This window comes from Jatropha curcas, chromosome 3 (assembly GCF_041381405.1).
Source record: "Jatropha curcas cultivar XTBG-Jc1 chromosome 3, XTBG_Jcur_1.0, whole genome shotgun sequence".
Taxonomy (NCBI): domain Eukaryota; kingdom Viridiplantae; phylum Streptophyta; class Magnoliopsida; order Malpighiales; family Euphorbiaceae; genus Jatropha; species Jatropha curcas.
Genome location: NC_143153.1, coordinates 4026399 through 4047143, shown reverse-complemented (window position 1 = coordinate 4047143; position 20745 = coordinate 4026399). Strand labels below are relative to the sequence as shown.

The window sequence follows — 20745 nt, the reverse complement described above, 5'->3', positions numbered from 1 at the left end:
TATGACGGATGAAACATAGACGGACTAATTACTATATCCTATGAACTCAGATATACATTAAAAGAAAGCTTTGCGAAGAAACAGACTAATCACTATACCCTAAGAACCAACAGATATACATTAAAAGAAAGCACATTTAAAGAAATGCCATGGAAATAATAACAACCGCAAAACAAATAGATTATATAAAAGGAAAAAGAAAACGTTAAAGTTGATTCTAATGGCTCCAAAACAGAATGAGCATCATTTTAGCATTCTACCATTAATGTATCATATCGTATTTCTAAAACTCAAGAAACCAAAACTAAAATAAACCAGACAGTCGGCAGCAAAATCTTGACAGTTAAAACATTTAGGCAGCACCCTTGCCCTTCTTCTTTTGGATCTTCTTCATATAGAACTCAAGTTCCTTACCCTCCAATATGTACCTGACAACAAGAACCATGGTAAACAAGAGATTTGATATGATAAGAAAACACCAATATTTCTATTTAGTTAAGTTACCCATCAGCTCTGCCACATTGACCAGGTCGAGATGAGATGCAGGCCAACAATCTTCCAGCTCCAAATTGCTCTTCAATGTGAGGGTCAAGCTTACGATCCTTCTGGCGTTTCTCAAGCTTCCTCTGTACATGGTTGCTCTTCTTAGCTTCCTCTGCCGTGGCAGGAGCAGCAGCATCCCCTTCCTGCAATCACCAGTAATCAAAAATAAAACCCTTTTCAACTCGTATTCAAGAGATGCAAGCTAAAGAACTTGATCAATTTAACACTGGTAGTTGTACCACAGAATCTATTGAACACATAATATTTAACCAAATTGAAAGCATCTTTCTGGGTTATGATATTGCAGCACATTGTACTCACCATATATTGTAGGATTAACAATTCAGAAAAAAAAAAATAGCGAGGGGAAAATAAAACCCTTCAAAATTGTTCAAGCCAAATCAAATGCAACAACCGCAAGGAAACGACAGAGAGCCAGATTGAGTTATTGATTTTCATAATGTTCTTTTCAAAAATTGAAATATCCAATGCACCAACTATCAATACAATCAAATTCATAACAAGAACATTATGGTGCTACAATCCGAAAGAAACTAAATAGATATTGACAAATAAATAATAAAGTTGTTCTAAAATTAAAATCACCTCAGTAGTTTCCTTCTTAGCAACAGTCTTCTTCTTCCTGCCTATGTCAACACCATAGTGCTGGAGATACCATTGCTTAAATGGAGCAGCATCAACCTGAACAATAGCACTCTTCACCAAAGTTTGGGTCCTAACAAGTTCGTTGTTGGAGGCATTATAAACCACATCAAGGATACGAGTCTTGCGGGTAACAGCCTCACTACCCCAGGAATAATTTCCTGTGTCCAATCTCAGGGCTCTCCACTTAACATTGCCTCCTCTAACACGAATCCTTCTTACTGTCTTGTTGCTTGAAAGCTTGGTATTTGCAGGCTGACGACCAAGCTCATACCTTTAATAGATCAGCCATGAAGAAAAAATTAAAATCATTCACCTCCAACTAAAATCTGGCCCAAAAGCAGAAAATGAAAATAAAACGCAACGAAACTTCGCAATCAGGAAAAGAGGGAAAGGAAAGATTCATACTTTCTCTTCTTTCTCCAGGCCTTCTTTTTGCCACCAGTGGCACGCCTCTTGTGCATGGAGTCTCTGGAGATACCTGAAGAAACCAGGTAAAGCCATGTCAAACACCACAAAAAGCGAAATCAAGCCCTGTAAAAATACAGATCGGAGAGAATGATTACCCATTTTGACTTAGCGGCGATGTCCTCTTCCTCTCTCTGGCTACTCCGCTTCGGATAAACCCTAGCTGCTGCGTTTATTAATAACGCTGAGTCACACATTAAGTTACTATTTTGCCCACATTAAAATATTTAAGTTACATACATATCCGAAAATCTAAATGTACAATCATATGCCTGTATTTTTTTTTTCAACATCTGTAATTTGTTTTACATATAAGGGAAAGTAATTAATTTGTCCTAGAAGTTTGATCAAACTAATTAAGTTATCCAGTAATTTGTCAATATTAATTAATGATATCTAAAATTTACTTCCATTGAATTATTTGGTCCTTTATTATTTTCTCTAGATTTTTCCGTTAAAACATTTAAAAAAGACTAAAATACCTTGACACTTAAGAAGGGTAAAATAATTAATTTGTCCCTGAGATTTAATCCAAACTAACTAAGTCACCATTGCAGTTTAACAATATTAATTAATAATTCTCTAAATTTATCTTTGTCAAACAATTTAGTTATTCCGTCAATTTTCTTCAGATTTTTCCATTAAAGCCTTCAAGAAAAAGGCTAAAATACCTTGACATTTAAGAAAAAAAAACTAAACTAACCTAGGTTAGATTTTCATTTATCGTGGAACAAAAACGAAGAGTCAGGGTATATATTGATTATTTAATATTCACCCAAAAAAAAAAGTTTTAATCAATATAACGTGTCACTTTACTGTCTTGAGCCACCAATAAAAAGATGAAAAAGAAAAATATACATCGAGTTAATTTCAATAAAAATAATAGATATGTAATTTTAGGTATCAATATTCAAGAGAACAAATTATTTTATATATTCCATTACAAACTACAACTAATGAAATGAAGGTAAGACCATAGGAATAGTAAGAATATTTTAGAAAATAAAAAAATTCAACGTTTTTGCAGAATTCCAATTGTAAATTTTATAAGACTCAACTATCATTCCGTTATAAAGTAAATAATCTACATTAGTTTAGTCTTTTTTTTCTTAAGTGTAATGATATTTTAGTCTTTTTTTTTTAAGTTTTAATAAAAAAATCACGAGAAAGTAAACAGAATGACCAAATGATTTGAGGGAGGTAAATCTCACAGATTATTAATTAATATTGTTAAACTGCATGAATGACTTGATTAGTTTGATCAAACCTCAGAAATGAATTAATTATTTTTCATTCTTATGTATTAGGACATTTTAGTCTTTTTCTAAATATTTTAATGAAAAAATATAGAGAAAATAGACGGAAAGACAAAGTGATTAAATGGAAATAAACCTTAAGGACCATTAATTAATACTGCAAACTGCATATATAACTTAGTTAGTTTGGTAAAACATTAGAGAATTCATTATTTTCCCTACATATAATGAGTAATTATCATATAAGTGAATAATAATTATATATCTTTCCATGTAGTTATCGTTAAAATGAAAATATTTACAAAAACTCAACCTAGAATATTTACATTTAAACTCTCTCTGTGAAGTAAAATATTTATATTAAACTCAGGTTTCAAACTTAAAGTGTCTTGTTTTTGGTCGATCACTTAAAAACAATTTACTATCAAACTTTGTAATTATCTGCTTATTAATTATTACTAATAATAATTATTAAAAAATAGGCAGTATATTGATTCGTTTACCGATAAAAATGAGTTGAATTTTAACCGTAAAGGCTATATTTCTTTTGCAGGCTGCAAAGGTTATTAAGGATAATCCTATTTAATATAAATAAAAATAAGATTAGAAAAAAAAAATTATTTAGTCCCCACAAACGATTTCTATTTTGGACGGAAGGAATAATTTTGACTCCCATATAAAAATACATTAAATTCCTCAATTCTTAATAACTAATAGATTACAAAATAAAACATAAAAAAACATCCATCTTTGACGGTATGATTAGTATATATATTCATGTACCAAAAATACCCCTTAACTGCATGAACCGTTCGTGCCGTGGTCTGCAACTTTTGTACAGACCTTCCTCCACTTTTTCCGCTTAACGATCAAATTAAACCATCCTCTCGAAATTTTTACTGTTAACTTCTGTTAATATATAAAGTTAACCAATAGTAAATTATCATGTCCTTAATCTCCCATGCCCTACCAAAGCAGCCAGCATTTCAAATACAACAAACAACAGTATGCGTTACAAAAGGATAAACAATGATTAATCTATAAGCCCCTCCAAAAATAAAAACGGCATGTCCAACTAGGTAAATTTAGGGCAAATATCACCACTCTTGGTTAGGAGAATCCGTTACAATTTTCTAATGTCAAGACCAAATAATGAAGTTCTCCACATCATAAGCAAAACCAAAAACAGTAAAAGAACAGAATAGACCAGGATTTGCTCCTTCATGTTCCAGTTGGTCACTCTACTAAAAATTCCTGCTAGGCTGTCTTTTCACGAGTTGGTTGCGACTCCTCAGATTCAGATTTCTGCAACAGAAAATATCAATATTTCAGTGTGAAAATTAAGGAGAGTGTATATTCAGAAGTTCTAATCACACAATATAACCACATGAAAAATTCCCATAAAAAAAGGAGGTAATATTTGCATAGAACTAAGTATGCGATATTAGACAGAATTTGGATATCAGAGGTCTTCAAATACAAGAATTTAAGCCAAAGTTGCACACAACCTGACATTAGCAGGCCCATAGAACTCGCACAATTTAGTAGCTCGTGGTAGGATAGATGTGACACTTACATTAGAGTCAAGCGGCCCCAGCTTATTCATCTTGGCAAACATGTTGCCATAAAATTTGGCTTCCTTCTTGTTGTACTCCCTCATTTTTTCCTTCAAAGTTTTATACTCGAGCTTGACATCCCTGGTTTCATCACATGTTAGTACAACTTTAAACCAACTCTTGAATTCAACTAGCAACACCCTGAATTTACCATTCCAAGTTTCACAATAGTAAAAATTAACTGTCATACCTATTGTCAGGGTCAATCTCAAGGGCTTTTTTAATATCAAACTCAGCCAGATCCAAATCTGCCAACTGAATATATGCCTGGGCCCTCCTATAGAGAGCTTTTACATTTCTACTCTCCAACTCTAGCACCTGCACAATACCAGTAGAGTACCACAGTTTTATCCATATAGCATACGAAGTTGGTTAATTTTTAACTAGGTATAAAGAAACCATGCCGCTTTCTCACCTTGGTGCACAATTTTTCTGCCTCTTTATAGTCCTTCAGTTTTAGCTTGCACGCAGCATTATTTAGGTTACAAGCAACCTTTAACGCCTTGGCCTGCTTTTTTTCCTCCTCGCTAAAGGAGGAATCATACTCTATATATTTAACAGCCTGTTGAAAAGCCAAATGACAACTTAACAAACTACAAAAACTACAAAGCCAGGAGGCAGTCAAAAGGCAAAGCATATGCAAAAATTACCTTTTCATATCTTTTGGATGCCCTTACATATTTTCCAGCCTTGAATAAAACATTGCCTTCTTCCTTCTTCTTACCAGCAGCTTCGATTTTTTCCTGGGTGTTCATGTCCCATGACTCCTTCTCTTTGACAAAGGAGACCAGCTCAACCTCATAGTATACAGTTGAGTTAGGAGGAACAACAGCCAACTCCTGCTTTGACTCGGATGATCCAAATGCATATTCTGGTGCAATAGTCACTAGAGCCACCTCACCCTTCTTCATTGACGCCACAGCTTTATCAAGCCCATCAATTACTTGCTCTGTCAAAAAATATAAATAAACAAAGAAAAAATCAGTTTCAAAGACAGATTAATCCCCTAGTTTAGGATACAAGGAAATGGAGAAAAAACTGTGGTTGTCTTTACCCTCATCTGTCTTGAACTCAAACAGCTCATCCTCATTATCATGTCCTTTCTTAAAAAATACTGTACCATCTTCCAACTTCCCCATCAATTTTACTGCATGAAGCACAATAATTGAACCATTAGATGCTTACACTTGTCAAAGGAAAATACAATTCTATATCTCTTCAGATAATTCAACACTAACATTTAACAACAGAGCCATCATTTGGACGCTCATATCCCTCTCCCTCCTTCAGGATTTTCTTAATAACCTTCTTGTCATCAGTCACCTCTGACACAGTCTTCCATGAGACCAACTCCAGGGTTATTTGAAGCGTGGCATTTGGTGGAACAGCAGCTTCATTCCCAGATGCTGGCTTACCTTTCTCACCAAATCCATCTAAATAAAACAAACATCCAACAACAAATGAGAAGAATACCATGTACACGGTTGCTTTAAACATGACCGGCTGCACAATAAGAAAAGTTACATTGTGGCTTCACTGTTAAAAGAACCTTCTCCCCCTTCTTCATTGTCTTGACGGCCTTTGACAGTGCAGGACAGAAATGACCTGCATATAAAGGAACAGTCAATTATAAGGACTCAAAAGGCCTCATATCATCATCAGACAGGAACACAGAATACTAACCCTCCTTGACAGTAAACTCTACCCCATCAGACTTGGCAACAACTGTACCATCCTCGAGCTGAGCCTCATATTTAACTGCAATAATAATAGGTAAGGATTTAGTCAATAACCTGGTATTCTAAAGTTGTGACCATTGTTACCAAGAATGATCTACCTAAAACTTCATCAAGGTCCTTGGGATTCTCCCATTTCTCTCCTTCAACAAGAATCTTCTTAAATACACCACCATCCTTGCAGATATCCTTGACACTAGACCAAGACAGTAATTCAACATCAAACTGAAGTGTGGCATTGGGAGGAATAGTTGGTGGTGAGCCAGAAGCACCATAAGCAAGCTCAGGAGGGATGGTGAAAATAGCATTTTCACCTTTCTTCATTGTCTTGATACCTTGGTCCCATCCTTTAATCACTTGCCCTGCAGATAACCAATTTTTTTAGAGAATAGAGTTGTAGATAGATGAAGAAGGGGTTACGACCATTAAAAGGAAGCAAGATCCTCAATCTCGTGCATCATTTTAGTGGAAGACTCAAAAGGGAGATAATTTGCTATGCACATTTATCATCAACATAAAATCTCCAAGGCATTCATTCTAGTTTCATCACATTGAGAAACTAAAATTTTAAAATCCACCCATCCAAAATAAATATAGAAGCCAACTTTGGAACAATAAATATAAATTGCATTAGAAACGCAGTTCTCCATTATGCTTTCTAGACATATAATGATATTCTAAGAACAACAATTGGTTAGTTCCATGAGTATTTTTTGTGACATTTTGTTAAACTTGGTGAATGTTAATAAATATGCACGGAACTCGTACAAAATCCTGAACTTATGCATTTTAATCTCCAGTGAATGGAAATAGAAGGAAAAACAGACTTTACTGAGTAATTAATAGCACAACTAGCACTCCATAACCACATGAGTAACAAACTCTAATCAGAAATAATCTACAGAAAGATACGAATATTACTTACAAAACGATTAAATCAACATTTAATTAAGCAGCACAAACTTATTTAAGAGACAAGATTAAAACCATTCCCTAATTTCCATTCTAAGTATTTGCATTAAAATTTGAAACCCAGACTGACAACATCATCAGCTCGAGTTTCAATTCAATGCAAACCAAGAAAAAAAAAAAATTATAGCAGCTCAAGGAAAAAACAAAAAAAAATCCGTAGTCCGCGCGTAACCACAACAATTAATAACTAATTTGAATAACAACAGTAGGATTCCTTACCTTGACCAAGCGTGAACTTGAAGGGAGTCCCTCTATCCCGACTAGAATCAAACTGAGTTCCATCGAGCAAAGTTCCCGTATAATGGACTGAAAACAAAAAGAATCCACCTCAATATCATTTTACATTTCGCCAACAATTAATCAGGGATTGAAAGAGTTAAGTTATACTATACCTTCAACTTCGTCGCCATTATCAGGAGTGTCCCATCCTTCACCTTCCTTAACAAGCTTTTTCTTCAAACCTTGCTTTCCGATCTCCTTCTCTTCCCCTACCTTCAAAACGGGGCTCTCGTCAGCGAGATCGATGTCGTCCATCATCATTTCCTCTCCAGCAGGAACATCAAGATCCTCATCCATGTCTTTAGTGAACAACTCGAGACTGATCAGAAGTTATGAGAGATTTTAGAAGTAGTTTCAGAGAGAGAGTTCTGGTTCAAGGTTGAGAGTGAAAAAGAGAGGCCTTTATAGTGAAGAGATGATTTGGGTTTCTAGAGAGTTCTATGAGGGTTAAGGGTTTGGAGGGCTAGAGAGTGAGTGAAGGGCGGGCCAGGATTGTTCGAGAGAGAAGCATCGGTGTCTGTGTAAAGGTAACGGTACGTGATTGGGTGTTACGCATGTCAACATTTCGAAGTGAACATTATAATAATCGGACGGCTGCGATTGTCTTAATCGGATCAAATTTATATTCGAGAGGTGCGTGTGGCTGTTGAATCTCTAAAAGAGACTTCAAAATCTGGTGGCCAAGATTGTCTTCGCCGGTGGTGCCAAGATTCTGTTACAGGTAATATTTGACACTGGGTTTACAAATTACAATTAGAGATTTATAATGGTGCTTATCTTCTTCTTTTTTTTTTTTTTTTTTTTTTTAATGGGTATTTTCATGAGACGATTGGAGTTTGAGTGATGATTAACTTGCTTGAGAACACTTACCATAAGGCCCTAACTACAATTAGCCAAAAATAGACACTATCTGTTTACCTCCACGTGCACCTACCGTAGAACCAGTGGACCCCTTTAGCCATAAAGAGAGCAAATGCTTGCATAAACATTACAAAATCTTCTTTTGTATATACCATCAACAAACCCAACTCTGAACCTTTTTTTTTTTTATCCTAAATATCACTAATCCTAATTCATAATAAAAAACACATTAATAATAATAATAATAATATACACACATGTTTAGATTTAATTATTAGATAAAATTTCAAAATAAAATTTTAATTTCTTTTCTTCAAGGGCAATGTCGAACTAAAAAGTCTTTTCTTTACATTCTTTAGTTGACAAAAAAACAAATCGCAACCTTAACAGAAGAACTATTTAATTGAACAACAAAATAGAAAGACAATTTAATTAATTTTGAAAAACAAAGGAGTGATAACTTGTAATTTTTTCTTTTAATATGTAGGGACTAAATAATAATAATCAATCTTTATTTATTCAAGTTCAGGCAGTTGTATCAGCATCTTCTCCTAGCATTTTTTAAGATGGCAACCAAGTACAAATTGCTAAATGCACTGTTTCAATTCTCAACAGCATAACTCCATAAAGATTCTGATTAAACAAACAACAGCCTAGTTTATGTTGCTAGAAGAAGCATCTGATACCTCAAAATGCAACATTCAACTATTGTCTGGTTTTTTAGCATCTAAAACAATTTTTTACTGACCAGCAAAAGTGACCAGCGAAAACTGTAACAAGTAAAAAGGACAAGAACCATGCTCTATCTTCATGACTATAGCTCGCTGTCACTCGATTCCCCTCCACTCGATGGTTTTCCATTCACTGCTACAAGCTCAGTGTCAAATATCAGTGTCGCTCCACCTGAAATTATCAAACAAAGGATATTACTTTTATCGCAAATGTTTTTACTGATGTAAAATGCAGCATTGTATATTAAAAAAAAGGGTCAACAAAGAAAAACAGAGCTTGGTATATCAACTAATTCCAGCTTTATAGTAAAGTTGCATACAGGACCCTTAGCATCTACAACTGCAAGCATAACTGTTTAAAACTACACAAGTTTCATTGGCTTACATCTTGAAATATAAGTGATAATATGACAAACCAATGTTGTAATGATCAGTCACCAACCCAAGCATCAAATTCAATGATCACTCATCACTGCATTAAAGTTACATTATGTAGAACCAAATACATCCATTCTTCAAAATTTAACGATTACATGCTTCACCTTCCATTAAGACTCAACTCATCATCACATAATAAAGGAACCTCCAACATACTGATTAGATTGCTAAGGAAGTTTAGAAAATATTAAATAAAACATATTACCTGGAATCTTTGGTGGGGAACCCTGCTCCCCATAACCAAGTTTTGCCGGTATTTTCAACTTCCGTTTCTCACCTACACACATTCCTAATAGTCCTTGGTCCCATCCTGCAACATGGAGTATGATTCTAAGTGTCAAGAGTCTCTGAAGACATCAATTTGAAGGGAATATAACAGGGGAGTGGACTGTTAACTGTAATCTTATATGAATATTATTGTACATGTACATGTATAAAGAAATAAGAGTTTACAAAAGTAATAACTAGCTGGTGCATTACAAACCTTTGATAACTTGTCCACTACCAAGCTCAAATTCAATTGGATCACCCCTTTCAAAGCTTGAATCAAAAACAGTTCCATCTGTGAGTTTACCCTGCAAAAACACAAAAAGATATAATTCGTGTTGTAATATAAATAAAAATAATGGATGTGTTGAGCATAATTAGAGCAAGAACAAGAATTATAAAGAGGGTATGTTATATGAAAATTAAAAACAAAAAAGAAGTGTTTACATATCCATTTCAATCTTAGCCTAGGGGCAGGGGTCCCAGGATCTATATAATTTGTAAGAGACCATGACCAATTACAATTCATAGATAAAAGGAAAAAGAAAGGATAATCCGAAACTTTAGGGCATATAACAGGCTTATAAATTCTAGGACTAAAATCACAATCTTTAGACATGCCATTAGGCTACTTTAATGATATTGCATCAATTATTTCTTCTACAAACAACTCTACAAGCATGTATTTCACCGACTACCAAAATTCTCAGAGACAAATATATTTCAATTCCAAATAAGACAGTGAAAACCACATTTAGTTTCTAAAACCAAAATTTTAGCAAACATAATACAGACATGGAATGGTCAGTGGTAAAGTTTAACTTCATGTGTTACACTGCTTGTATGAAAATTGAATATTCAGCATTGCAAGTAGGCTTTCTCAGCATTTAGAACAATAACATACATCGGAAAAGTTAATGATTCAGCCAAAGCTGCAATTACACTTACTCGATAATGTACTTTGATTCTGTCTCCCTTATGAGCCTGGATTTCACAAGATTTGGGCTTATGCTGTATCAGAAAACAAGAGAAACAAAATATAGGTAAGAAAAGAAACGCAACAAATATAGTGAACTCTCTTAATTTTGTGAAACAAGTAAGTGAAGCCGAAAACAAATGTAGCCCAAAATACCAAAACACCAACGCCAGTTCTCAATAAATTAAAAATCAAATAGCCAAATCCTAACGAAAAACATTTGTTTATACATGAAAATACAAGAAACTACATTAAGCATTCGCCATAAATTCATATCAATCTTAATATTACAAATAAGTCCAATAAGCATTCAGGTTAAGCATTTACCATAAATTCCAAAAATCGAGCATTCAGACCAGTATTGAGAAAAAATGTACAAGAGATAAAACAATGGTGAAAATCAAAGTCACTCAAGAATGACAGGCCCCCCTTATTGATGACTAGAAAAAGAATCAAAATTCATTTTTCCATCTTCCTCTTCTCCTAAAACTTGAGGTTTGGAAACTAAAAACAGACACAGCTAAATCACTACATTAAATTAAATTTGGCAATCGAAATCAGAAAGCAAAACCCGTAACACTAGGTCGTTCGGGCACTCAAATTCTATAAATGTAGCAAATGTATAGGTACAGGGAAAATGAGCGAGTTACCTTTACGCCGATCTGTAACTCAGTTACATCGCCTGATTTCTTAGCTGAAACTGAGAAATTAAATACAAAAATAACCCATTAACAACAATAATAGTGGATCCAAATGAACACACCTCAGCCAGAGATTAGATCAATCATTATCGATTAATAGACAATTACCCAAGGCAAATAGCGCCAGGAAGAAGAAAATTATGGCCGCCTTCGAAGCGTAGCTGACATTCATTTTCTCAGATGGTAAGAGCGAGATTATCTGTATACACGACACTGCACAGCCTTGTAGAAGGAAGACTCTGTTGTATTATTTCGAATAACTCCAGGCTCTAAGCCTCCCCGTTTTCATAGGCCAAGCCCATTAAATCTCTCCAGCCCTGTGTCTATATTGATATACCTGTATCTATCTCAATGGATCAATCATGGATGTCTATATGACATATCTGTAAATCTATAAATTAATTCCGAAAGAAAGAGGAAGTTAGAAATTTCCAATATTCTATTTTTTTTTAATTCTTAATTATTTTTTTATATTTTGATTGAACTACTAAACACATATTTTTAAATTTAATAATTAATTATTATTTAAAATAATTTTAATTTTTAAAAAACTAATCATATTAATTATTTATCATTAAATATTGAAAGTTCATTGTATATTGCTATTTTTATCTTATAATTTTTAATATTTAAATTTTAATCATCATCAAATTATTTCAAAATATTTATTTAAGTTTGAAAATTAATACTCATGCATCTCATAATGTGCTGTAGTTTGATTAAGAAAATTTAATTAATTTCATTTTTTTCCTAATATACTTTTATGTTAGTATCCATAAAAATTAAATAATTCATATTAAATTATTTTTGAAATTAATCAAACATTCGATTAAATAAAATTTTATTAACAAATTAAAGGTTATGTGTTTATTTTATTTACATAATGATTTAATTAATGACAATATAATGGTTTGACCATTATATTTATTGACAAAGAAACATATAAAATAAAAGTAAAACAATAAATTTTAAATATCATTCATGACAATAATTTATGATGGATGAAAAATGAAGATATAACAAAAGTTATGGAATATATCTATATATAAAATGCTTGTTAACTATATCTACCCTCATGTTTAGCCATCCGCTGCTATGCACGGTTAAAAAAAAAAAAAAAGGTAAAATAAAGTAAAATTGAATATATATATAGATTATTGAATGAAATTTCTTTTATTATGTTGTTAAAAAATATTATAAAGATATATCAATGGTAAAAAAATATATACATATAACCATGATTTTTAATTATTAGAGTAAAAGTTAGTAGATAACCATGTGTTCATGTGTTCAAGAGTATAGATTAAAAATATTAAAATTTATAGAGATAAATAAAAAAATAAATAAAATGAAAAGTAGTAAAATTCATTAATCTTATTTATTTTAAAATGAATATAAAAAATAATTAATTCACTATAAAATTCATGAATAAATAATTTATTTTAAATAATTAAAAGTTGTATAAATCATCAACTTATCATGTCATTAATTCTCTAACACTATAATTAATCAATTATATTTAACATAAATTAATTAATAAAAAATAATTTTTTATTTTTAATATAAAATAATAACTGCCATATCATTAAAATTCATAAATTATATAATTTATTTATATCATTAAAATTTATATAAATTATTACTTAATATACTATTAACTCTCTAATATTATATTAATCAATTACATTTAATTCAATCAACAAACAATTATAAATTAATTTATTTTCTAATAAATATAAAGATAAATCATTAAGGCATTACACATGACATTAAGTTGGCAACACTAAGGAAAAATCTATCTACCTTATATATATATATATATATATATATATATATATGAATTTGTTTTTCTGAAAAAAGGAATATAACAAAGTTGAAACACGAAGAAAGTTAAAAATTCGGGTCTCGTTGGTCAATACTTATTCTATTTAGAAACTTCTGATAGAATACTAGGTGAATAGGTGAATCCTAGGTACAAACAAACAAGATACATTGAGAGTTGGCTAAAATGCTAGTTTGAAAATATGCAACTCTCTAAGAATAAATCATCATTACAAGGAATAGAACAATAAACCACTTCAACGAGTACCGTAATATCAGGTGCTCTAAGAACTTAATGTATATGCAACTGAAAATATACTTACTTGGACCCAGTCAATATCCCTGCATATAGATCAAACTAATGAAATTCAATAGTTTGATTAACAAAGACATTTCTGATCATATACTTAAAAAAAAAAAAATGATAAAGCCGAAACTCTTTTTAGAAAATCCTTAATCTCATTTGTTTGGTCCATATGTGAAAACATGATCCAGGTCTAGGTAGGTTTATTTTCCAATAAGTTAACCAGTCAAGAAGCAATACGAAGAAACCCAAAGAAAATGAAATAAATGGATCAGAAGAAGCATTCATATATTGTTCTTTCCCATAACAATGATGCGATCCATGAATGATATAAGTTTCTTTCCCACAACAATGATTAAGCTCCGCTTAAATCTTCCTGAAATACAGTTTGATGCAACCGACAGTCTATCCTCTCCTCCACTGCACCACCCGCCTCCATGTAAAACCAGTAACTGCAACGGCAATTCTGGCATACCCCGAACACAATATATAGCCCACATTGAGCCTTCATATTATCAATAATAGATCAGCCAAACCAATAATCCCAAGATTAAATCAGGCTTTTTGCATCTGATTTAACAGCATCTAAACATTCGGCTCGGTGTAACAGTATCTTGAAACTGGTGAAATTAGAGTTAACAAACAGTTGAATATGATCATCAAACTGAGTGTAAAATCTACATTATCTATTCTTGATTAATAATATGCAATGCATTCAACAAAATATTGTATGTCTTTTGGCTCATCAATCCATCCCTCTTTCTGAACTCCTCAATTAACTCAAAAGCTTCATCACTCTTCCCTTCCCTACACAATCCTTCCAAAACAGTCTTGTAAGTCAACAAATCTGGTGACATTGAATTCCCCAACATATCAAAAACAACCTCAATTGCATCCTCAAATCTTCTCTCCATAGCAAGACTACAAATCAAAGTCATATAAGTACTTCCACTAGGCACCAATCCTTTCCCCTTCATTTCCTTATAAAACCCTAAACCCTGCCCTACTCTTCCCTTCTCACAAAACCCCTTCACTATATAGCTATAGGAATATACGTTTGGTTCGCATCCATACAATCCCATTTCACGGAAAACCCTAATTGCCTCCTCAACTTCTAAACATTTGGCATAGGCCTTAATAATCATATTCAAAACAAAAGCGTCTGGTATAACACCAGAGGCTTTCATTTGCTTTATTAAAGACCTAACCGCATGTAAATAGACATAACAAACGTTTTGCTTATTAAATCTCCTAAGTAACGAATTAAATAACATTGCATAAGTCTCAAGTGTAGGCTTACAATCATTCGATTTCAACATTTTCTTGTACACATCAAAAGCGCGATTAAACAAGAACTTACGGCCACAACAGAAACGAATCATGGAATTGTAGAGAGGGACGCTCACATCACAAGCACCGGCCATTACCTCTTCTACTAGAGTTTCAACATGGCGATATCGCCTACCGTCGATTAGGATTTTGATCATGGTGAGATATGTGAGATGATTGTGCTTGTAATTGCGTTGTTGGGCAGTCCAGCGGAAGATGTCGAGAGCAAGATCTGGGTCTGATTGTGCACGGAGGGCAGCGTGGACATCGGAGGGAGTGAACCCGGGTTTGAGGTTTTGGGTCCACGTTTCGAATTGGGTTTCTAGCGGTGTTCGAGTTCGTGTTCTTTTAATTAGAGGGATTGGAAGGTCACTATCTTCAGCTGAAGAGGAGAATAGACAGAGACATAATCGTGGGTTGGTGATTTGGAAAGAAAAGAGAGGTGAAAATGGATAAAGTTTGGAGCTTTTGAGAGTAGAGAAGAAACGACGGCATATGGTTAGCGTCACAGACATGATCAAGGGAAAGATCGAGGGGGAACAGAGCACGAAGAAAAGATTTATAGTTTATAGCGCATAGAATATATTGATGGGCTAGTTTTAGCGAATGAAGGCCCAAAGAGTAAATCTTTGATTTGGGTCTACAAAGCTAAGCGAAAACTTGGGCAAGCATGGAGGTTGGGCCATGAAAACAAGGAACCCTGATGTGATCAGATTTTGAATTTGGATAACACTTTCACTTTCAAAAGCAAATCAAATTGAAGCTGTTGCTTCCCCACTCACCCAATACTGGAGCGATGCTCCTCGATATCTGCGCTGCCACAATTGCATTCACCTTCTTCTCTGAGGTTTGAACTAAATTACTTTCTGTTGATATTTGCATGTGTTGCCTTCTTAGACGGCGCATGCTGCTTGCTGTTTTTTCGAAGGTGATTTTTATTTTTATTTTTAATGATAAATAATACGAGTAAAAATTTTTTTTCCCTGGTCTCCTTGTTTGGGTTTCTTTTAATTTTCTCTGATCGCTTTCTACAATTATGTTTTTGGATCTTTAATATAAACGGGTTTATTATCTGCTGTTACTACTTATTTTGATTTTTCTTGCTTGTATCATGCATTATTTTGCAGCTTGGCGGTTGGCATTTTCCTTTTCGCATTTTCTTTTTTTTTTTTTTTTTTTTTTTTTTTGTCTTTTTTTTCTTTTTTGTGTTGTTCATGTAAATTTTAGTTGAAGATTCCCTCATGATTCTTTGATGCGTATGAGAATCTCCACCCTCGTAAAAGCTTGTAGGACAAGTTAATGTAATATCAGACGCTAAAGTTGTGCAGTACTATTTTAATTGCTTGCAAATGGTCAATCGTTTGGATAGAGTCTATTCTCATAGGCTACTTAGGTTGGGCATAGAATATTGTCTGGGTGGGGTGTTTACTGGTTAATCACATGATTAACCAGATTATCTGTTGTTATTTCTCAGGGGAGATTGTCTGCTTTCTGGCTCATAATGTTTTTCGGCGATTATTTTATTTGCCTACGAGTTTTTAATTTCGTTAGGTGGTACTTAACGTTTCTTATTTCTTGTTTTTTTCCAAAACCTCTTTTTTCCTAAAAAAAAATGAAAATTATTGTTCGTTTATAACCTTTTATCCATTTTGCCATGGATTTAATTTAGCTCTGTTTTAAGTGGATTTCCATCTCTGATTTAAGGGCTTTGGTGCCTTGTTATAGGAGGATTGGATGTTGCCATGGTGAGTATAAGAAGGCGCAAACTTAGTGGACGTTGCAATGGTATATTCAACATACAACTCTGCCTACTGCAATATTATGTATTCGTTGCTATATATTTGATTTGTTTTCCTTTTCTTTATCATATTGTTCACTTGGTCTTTAGATAATATTTTGTTATATGATCTTATAAAGAGCTTGTTTTAATGCTCATAAATTTGTCTTTATAATGTTATTCACTTGATCTTGAGACAATATTTCATATTATGTTCATAAAGCACTTGTTTTTATGCTTAGTCTTTTTTATGATATTATTCTTACGATAATCAATTAATGTATTTCCACTATTATAATTATCATAGTGGTCATATAATTTTGTCATTGATTTAACATTGATGAGATAAAATAGGTTTTGCAGGAAGAAGTTCTTTCTTGCTCCCACTTCGTAGCATTCCAAATGGAAATGTTCCTGAAAATCCTGGGCGGAGTAGTACACCTGCCAATGCGCTTCACATTCCTTCAGTTGCTCCCAACCAACCTAATGAAGTAAGACTAGATTTTTCTTTTTTTCTTTTTCGAAGAATTTACTGATTGCCAAGATATTTATAATTGTATTCTAATTACCTTGTGTTCGTTGTCTTCATGCATACACTGACACCATTAGATGGGAATGATTGTTTCTTTCTAATGAATTCCTGTCTTAAGGTGAAACTGAATTGGTCTGCTAAGCTATTTGCTTACTAGGGGTTGTGTAACATTTTTCTTTGGGGGTTAGGGAAAGGGGAAGGAAGGGAAGAGGAACAATAAGATATAGGTCCTTAAAACTCTTTAAAAAAATATCCTAGGATGTTAATTGACCTAAGTGAATACACACTTGGGATTGGAATGTGTTAACCTTTCTAAAAACATTTACATATGAAAATGAAGATGAGTGAATGAATTTAATGATTGCTAGTTTGCTAATCCTATGCTTGTCTAACTGCAAAAGCTTACCACCTTGTGATAATGTTGCTTCTGCATTATGAAATGAACCTGGCCAATTGGTTTAGACATTAAGTTCCAACAAGAACTAATAACAGAGGCCTTCCATATAAACCAGTTGAGCAACATGAGTTATCCTGTGTTAATTAGTGACTACTATTCTCTAGAGCTAATTTGTAGTCCCGATGATTCATTATTATAGTTGATACAGATTCCAACACAGCACATTTGTGTTGGGCTAGGATGGATAAATGGGTAAATACAGCCTTTCTATCCCTCATAGGAACAAGAATTTTAATTTGATACCTTAAACTGCCTTTCTGCTTAATGAGCTTGGTAAGAAGAGTGGTGAGGGTTTATATTTACATTTACTGCAGGTTAAGGAAGAAAAGGAAATAATAGCTAGTCCACCTGCTAAGAAGCAGAAAACACATGTGCAAATAGATCCAGAGAACCCCATGGAAGTGCATGCCTATCTGATGAAGCTAAAGGAGGATAACAAATTGGAGCTAGGACCGTGGCAAAGAAGTGAAGAGATGTCAGTAAAAGAGTGGATGGAGAAGTGTTATCCCCATATTTTTAGAGTATTTCCACAAAATCCGAAGGTGTCTTCACAGTTCATTGACAAATCAATGCAAAATGATTCCTTATATTGCAACTACTGGCTTTTTCTTTTTGAGGTAAGGAACATAGTTTTGATGGACTACAGCGTCTCCCCAGAGTATGTGGAGTCGCTAGGCAATGTGATCAAGATTTTGGAGATGGAAGGTTTTGACTGTAGATTCATGAGGTCGGAGATGTTGGTGGTAGAGAATATGATGAAGAAGCAACAAGAAATTATGTTGGCAGAAAGAAATGTGATTGCAAAAAGAATTGAAAATTTTGAGAAAGAACTGCTAGATTTGGCAACAAAGAAGGAAAAAGAATCAGAATTGGATAGAAGGGGAAAGCAGATAGAGGAAAGAAGACCAGAGATTGAAATGCCAGCCAAGCAAGTGAATAAGCTGCTAGAAAACCAATCTAAAGCGCAAAGAGAGCTAAATAACCGTCCATACACTGCTTTAGAACAAGAGTTTTTTGAAGTTATTCTCGAAAGCCATAAGGGGATGCTAGCATGGAAGAAAGAGGAAGGGAAAAGATTGGATCGAGTCTTAGAGAAAATAAACCTATTGCATCGGTATTAAGCAGCTTTTTCTGGGCTTCATAATGGTGCAGCTACTTCTTGAATTGTTATTTTTTGTAGTATTATCATAATAGCCAACTTGTAAAGATGCCTTTTCACCTGCAAATTTTTCATGTTGACATGTGCAAGAACCGTATAACTTGTTAAATCTTTCCTGCTGCCAATCTAGGATAAATGGAAAAGTTTAGTTGATAGCTGTTGAAGAAAATTCATATCAATGGTTTCTTTGTAAATATCTGCAAGAAGACTAACAGTTGTAATTTGTAGGTTTCTCACCACTTGGGTATGGTGTTCAAGTGCAAAGCAAATCATGGCTAATTGCTTTATCAAAGGATGCATATCCATATAAGTCTTTGTTACAACAGTTGACACTTTGAGTAATTTTGGTAATTTTGTAATCCAATGGAATGTAATATTATTACGCTTAGTGTATTATTTATATTTCGTTATAGTCTTAATGGTTTTTTTTTTTATGATACGCTAAGACATAGTCTAATGGTAACTGCATTTTGTATTTGGACTATAGATTCAAGTTTAAATTTTAGTACTAAAAAAAGTATTTTTTGTGATGAGGGTATTTCCCGTATATTTTCAATCCAGGTAAATTATCCAATAAGGGAATTTAGGTAGTCATTAATTTTTCAACAACTTCTAACATTACTCTAGTCAAAACAGACTAAAACGACTAATTTTACCAAATACGATCCAAATATTTGAGAATTTGAGGAAATTTGGCCTATCATTTTCATATCTATTGCTGCAAAATGAAAGAAAGGAATGTTATAAAAGATTTCTCTTATATTTAGAAAAACATGCTCCTATTCCATGTTTTTGAACAAGTAATTGCATACTCCTTTTGAACTATATCTTGGAGTCAACATTCAGTTTAAGCGAATTGAGTTGTCTTAATTCGATCTAATAGAATGAAGTTTCAAGGCATCGAAACCGGATCGAACACTATATATTAGCAGTTTGAATTTGGTGTTGATTATTTCCGAATCAAATCACATATTTTTACATAAAAAATTAATACGGTTTGCTATATGTAAGACCGAAACGAAACTGAAAATCGAATGGTTATTACTGTTCAAACTGCATAGTGATGAATCTTTTAAAAGCTAATAAATCAAACTGAAACGAGTCTATTTGATTCGATTTTTGAATCAAACCCGAATATTATTGACCCCAAATTATATCCATAGTTTTTGAAGCTGGCTTTTGACAGTGCAATGAGTAGAAAACACCATCAATGCTACTTGCAACATTTTGGATCTGGCAGAAGTCTTCATGCTCAGAAAAGCATTATTGCATGTTGACAAAAGTATTATTGCTTACTGATTCTCCGATACATGATTGGTTCGTTGGGTTTCAATGCAATGGTAGAAAAGCATTAAAATTTAATATTAGATTTGATGAGTTGTAGTAGAATGTAATATTATTAATATATATTCATTCCACTCAAAAAAAAAACTTCTTTGGACCTGCTTTCACATATATTAAGAAAAATTAATTAATATAGCCGAATTATATCTGTTGTTTAGTTTTTTTCCAAAATATCCTTTTATAATATTAAATAGTAATGGACATCAATTGGGAATATAGATATACATTAATGCTCCGCTTGTTTCCATAAAATAACTTGCTGAAAAATATTTTTCAAATTATTTATTTTTTATTGTTTGGTTATAATATTGAAAATTAGTTAAAAATATTAAAGTCTTTATCTCCTGATAACATAAAAAATATTAATAATAATATAAATTTTATAATTTAAATATTTTATTATTAAATATGAAAAGAATATAAAAAAATATAAATTATGAAAGTCATCGGTGGCTGGTGGTGGTGGTCGATGATAAATGGTAACTGGTGGTAGTAATTATGATGATTAATAAATT

General features: G+C 33.0%; 5 protein-coding genes across 6 annotated transcripts; 1 reads left to right on the top strand and 4 right to left on the bottom strand.

The window, feature by feature from the left end:
* Positions 1-156: 156 nt before the first annotated feature.
* LOC105644446 (small ribosomal subunit protein eS8) lies at positions 157-1922 on the bottom strand. The gene is made up of 5 exons (XM_012229798.4): positions 1773-1922; positions 1615-1687; positions 1150-1480; positions 505-686; positions 157-428 (listed from the first exon to the last, which is right to left on the bottom strand). Exons 1-5 carry the CDS (start codon positions 1774-1776, stop codon positions 353-355), a joined length of 666 nt encoding a protein of 221 aa, XP_012085188.1. The 5' UTR covers positions 1777-1922; the 3' UTR covers positions 157-352.
* A 2020-nt stretch (positions 1923-3942) lies between these two features.
* On the bottom strand, positions 3943-8039 carry LOC105644453 (peptidyl-prolyl cis-trans isomerase FKBP62). Its single transcript, XM_012229810.4, has 12 exons — positions 7647-8039; positions 7474-7560; positions 6384-6644; positions 6230-6304; positions 6071-6151; positions 5785-5979; positions 5601-5693; positions 5197-5495; positions 4962-5108; positions 4737-4864; positions 4507-4627; positions 3943-4235 (listed from the first exon to the last, which is right to left on the bottom strand). Exons 1-12 carry the CDS (start codon positions 7828-7830, stop codon positions 4188-4190), a joined length of 1719 nt encoding a protein of 572 aa, XP_012085200.1. The 5' UTR covers positions 7831-8039; the 3' UTR covers positions 3943-4187.
* An 846-nt stretch (positions 8040-8885) lies between these two features.
* LOC105644461 (peptidyl-prolyl cis-trans isomerase FKBP15-1) lies at positions 8886-11779 on the bottom strand. Its single transcript, XM_012229821.4, has 6 exons — positions 11616-11779; positions 11457-11506; positions 10779-10841; positions 10048-10138; positions 9769-9873; positions 8886-9297 (listed from the first exon to the last, which is right to left on the bottom strand). Exons 1-6 carry the CDS (start codon positions 11677-11679, stop codon positions 9209-9211), a joined length of 462 nt encoding a protein of 153 aa, XP_012085211.1. The 5' UTR covers positions 11680-11779; the 3' UTR covers positions 8886-9208.
* Positions 11780-13869: 2090 nt separating this feature from the next.
* On the bottom strand, positions 13870-15607 carry LOC105644471 (Tetratricopeptide repeat (TPR)-like superfamily protein). Its single transcript, XM_089719389.1, has one exon. The coding sequence runs from the start codon at positions 15474-15476 to the stop codon at positions 14319-14321; it is 1158 nt and encodes a 385-aa protein (XP_089575515.1). The 5' UTR covers positions 15477-15607; the 3' UTR covers positions 13870-14318.
* A 62-nt stretch (positions 15608-15669) lies between these two features.
* On the top strand, positions 15670-19305 carry LOC149497369 (uncharacterized). 2 transcript variants are annotated; one of them, XM_089719390.1, is made up of 4 exons: positions 15670-15808; positions 16687-16746; positions 17093-17229; positions 18042-19305. In XM_089719390.1, exons 2-4 carry the CDS (start codon positions 16704-16706, stop codon positions 18846-18848), a joined length of 987 nt encoding a protein of 328 aa, XP_089575516.1. In that variant the 5' UTR covers positions 15670-15808; positions 16687-16703; the 3' UTR covers positions 18849-19305. The 2 variants fall into 2 exon arrangements, with proteins under 2 accessions (XP_089575516.1, XP_089575517.1); XM_089719391.1 differs by having other exon boundaries at positions 15733-15889.
* Positions 19306-20745: the final 1440 nt, after the last annotated feature.

Excerpts from the sequence above, each read along its gene's own strand:
- LOC105644471 (XM_089719389.1), bottom strand. The coding sequence starts at position 15,476 with ATGTCTGTGACGCTAACCATATGCCGTCGTTTCTTCTCTACTCTCAAA.
- LOC105644453 (XM_012229810.4), bottom strand. The coding sequence starts at position 7,830 with ATGGATGAGGATCTTGATGTTCCTGCTGGAGAGGAAATGATGATGGAC. Across the intron at positions 6,152-6,229 it reads AGAGTTTACTGTCAAGGAGG|GTCATTTCTGTCCTGCACTG; the intron begins GTTAGTATTCTG and ends CTTTATATGCAG. Across the intron at positions 4,628-4,736 it reads GAGATTGACCCTGACAATAG|GGATGTCAAGCTCGAGTATA; the intron begins GTATGACAGTTA and ends TGATGAAACCAG.
- LOC105644461 (XM_012229821.4), bottom strand. The coding sequence starts at position 11,679 with ATGAATGTCAGCTACGCTTCGAAGGCGGCCATAATTTTCTTCTTCCTG. Across the intron at positions 10,842-11,456 it reads AGTTACAGATCGGCGTAAAG|CATAAGCCCAAATCTTGTGA; the intron begins GTAACTCGCTCA and ends TTTCTGATACAG. Across the intron at positions 9,874-10,047 it reads TAGTGGACAAGTTATCAAAG|GATGGGACCAAGGACTATTA; the intron begins GTTTGTAATGCA and ends TCCATGTTGCAG.
- LOC105644446 (XM_012229798.4), bottom strand. Across the intron at positions 1,481-1,614 it reads GCCTGGAGAAAGAAGAGAAA|GTATGAGCTTGGTCGTCAGC; the intron begins GTATGAATCTTT and ends GATCTATTAAAG. Across the intron at positions 429-504 it reads CAATGTGGCAGAGCTGATGG|GTACATATTGGAGGGTAAGG; the intron begins GTAACTTAACTA and ends TCTTGTTGTCAG.
- LOC149497369 (XM_089719390.1), top strand. The coding sequence starts at position 16,704 with ATGGTGAGTATAAGAAGGCGCAAACTTAGTGGACGTTGCAATG. Across the intron at positions 16,747-17,092 it reads ACTTAGTGGACGTTGCAATG|GTTTTGCAGGAAGAAGTTCT; the intron begins GTATATTCAACA and ends GAGATAAAATAG. Across the intron at positions 17,230-18,041 it reads CTCCCAACCAACCTAATGAA|GTTAAGGAAGAAAAGGAAAT; the intron begins GTAAGACTAGAT and ends CATTTACTGCAG.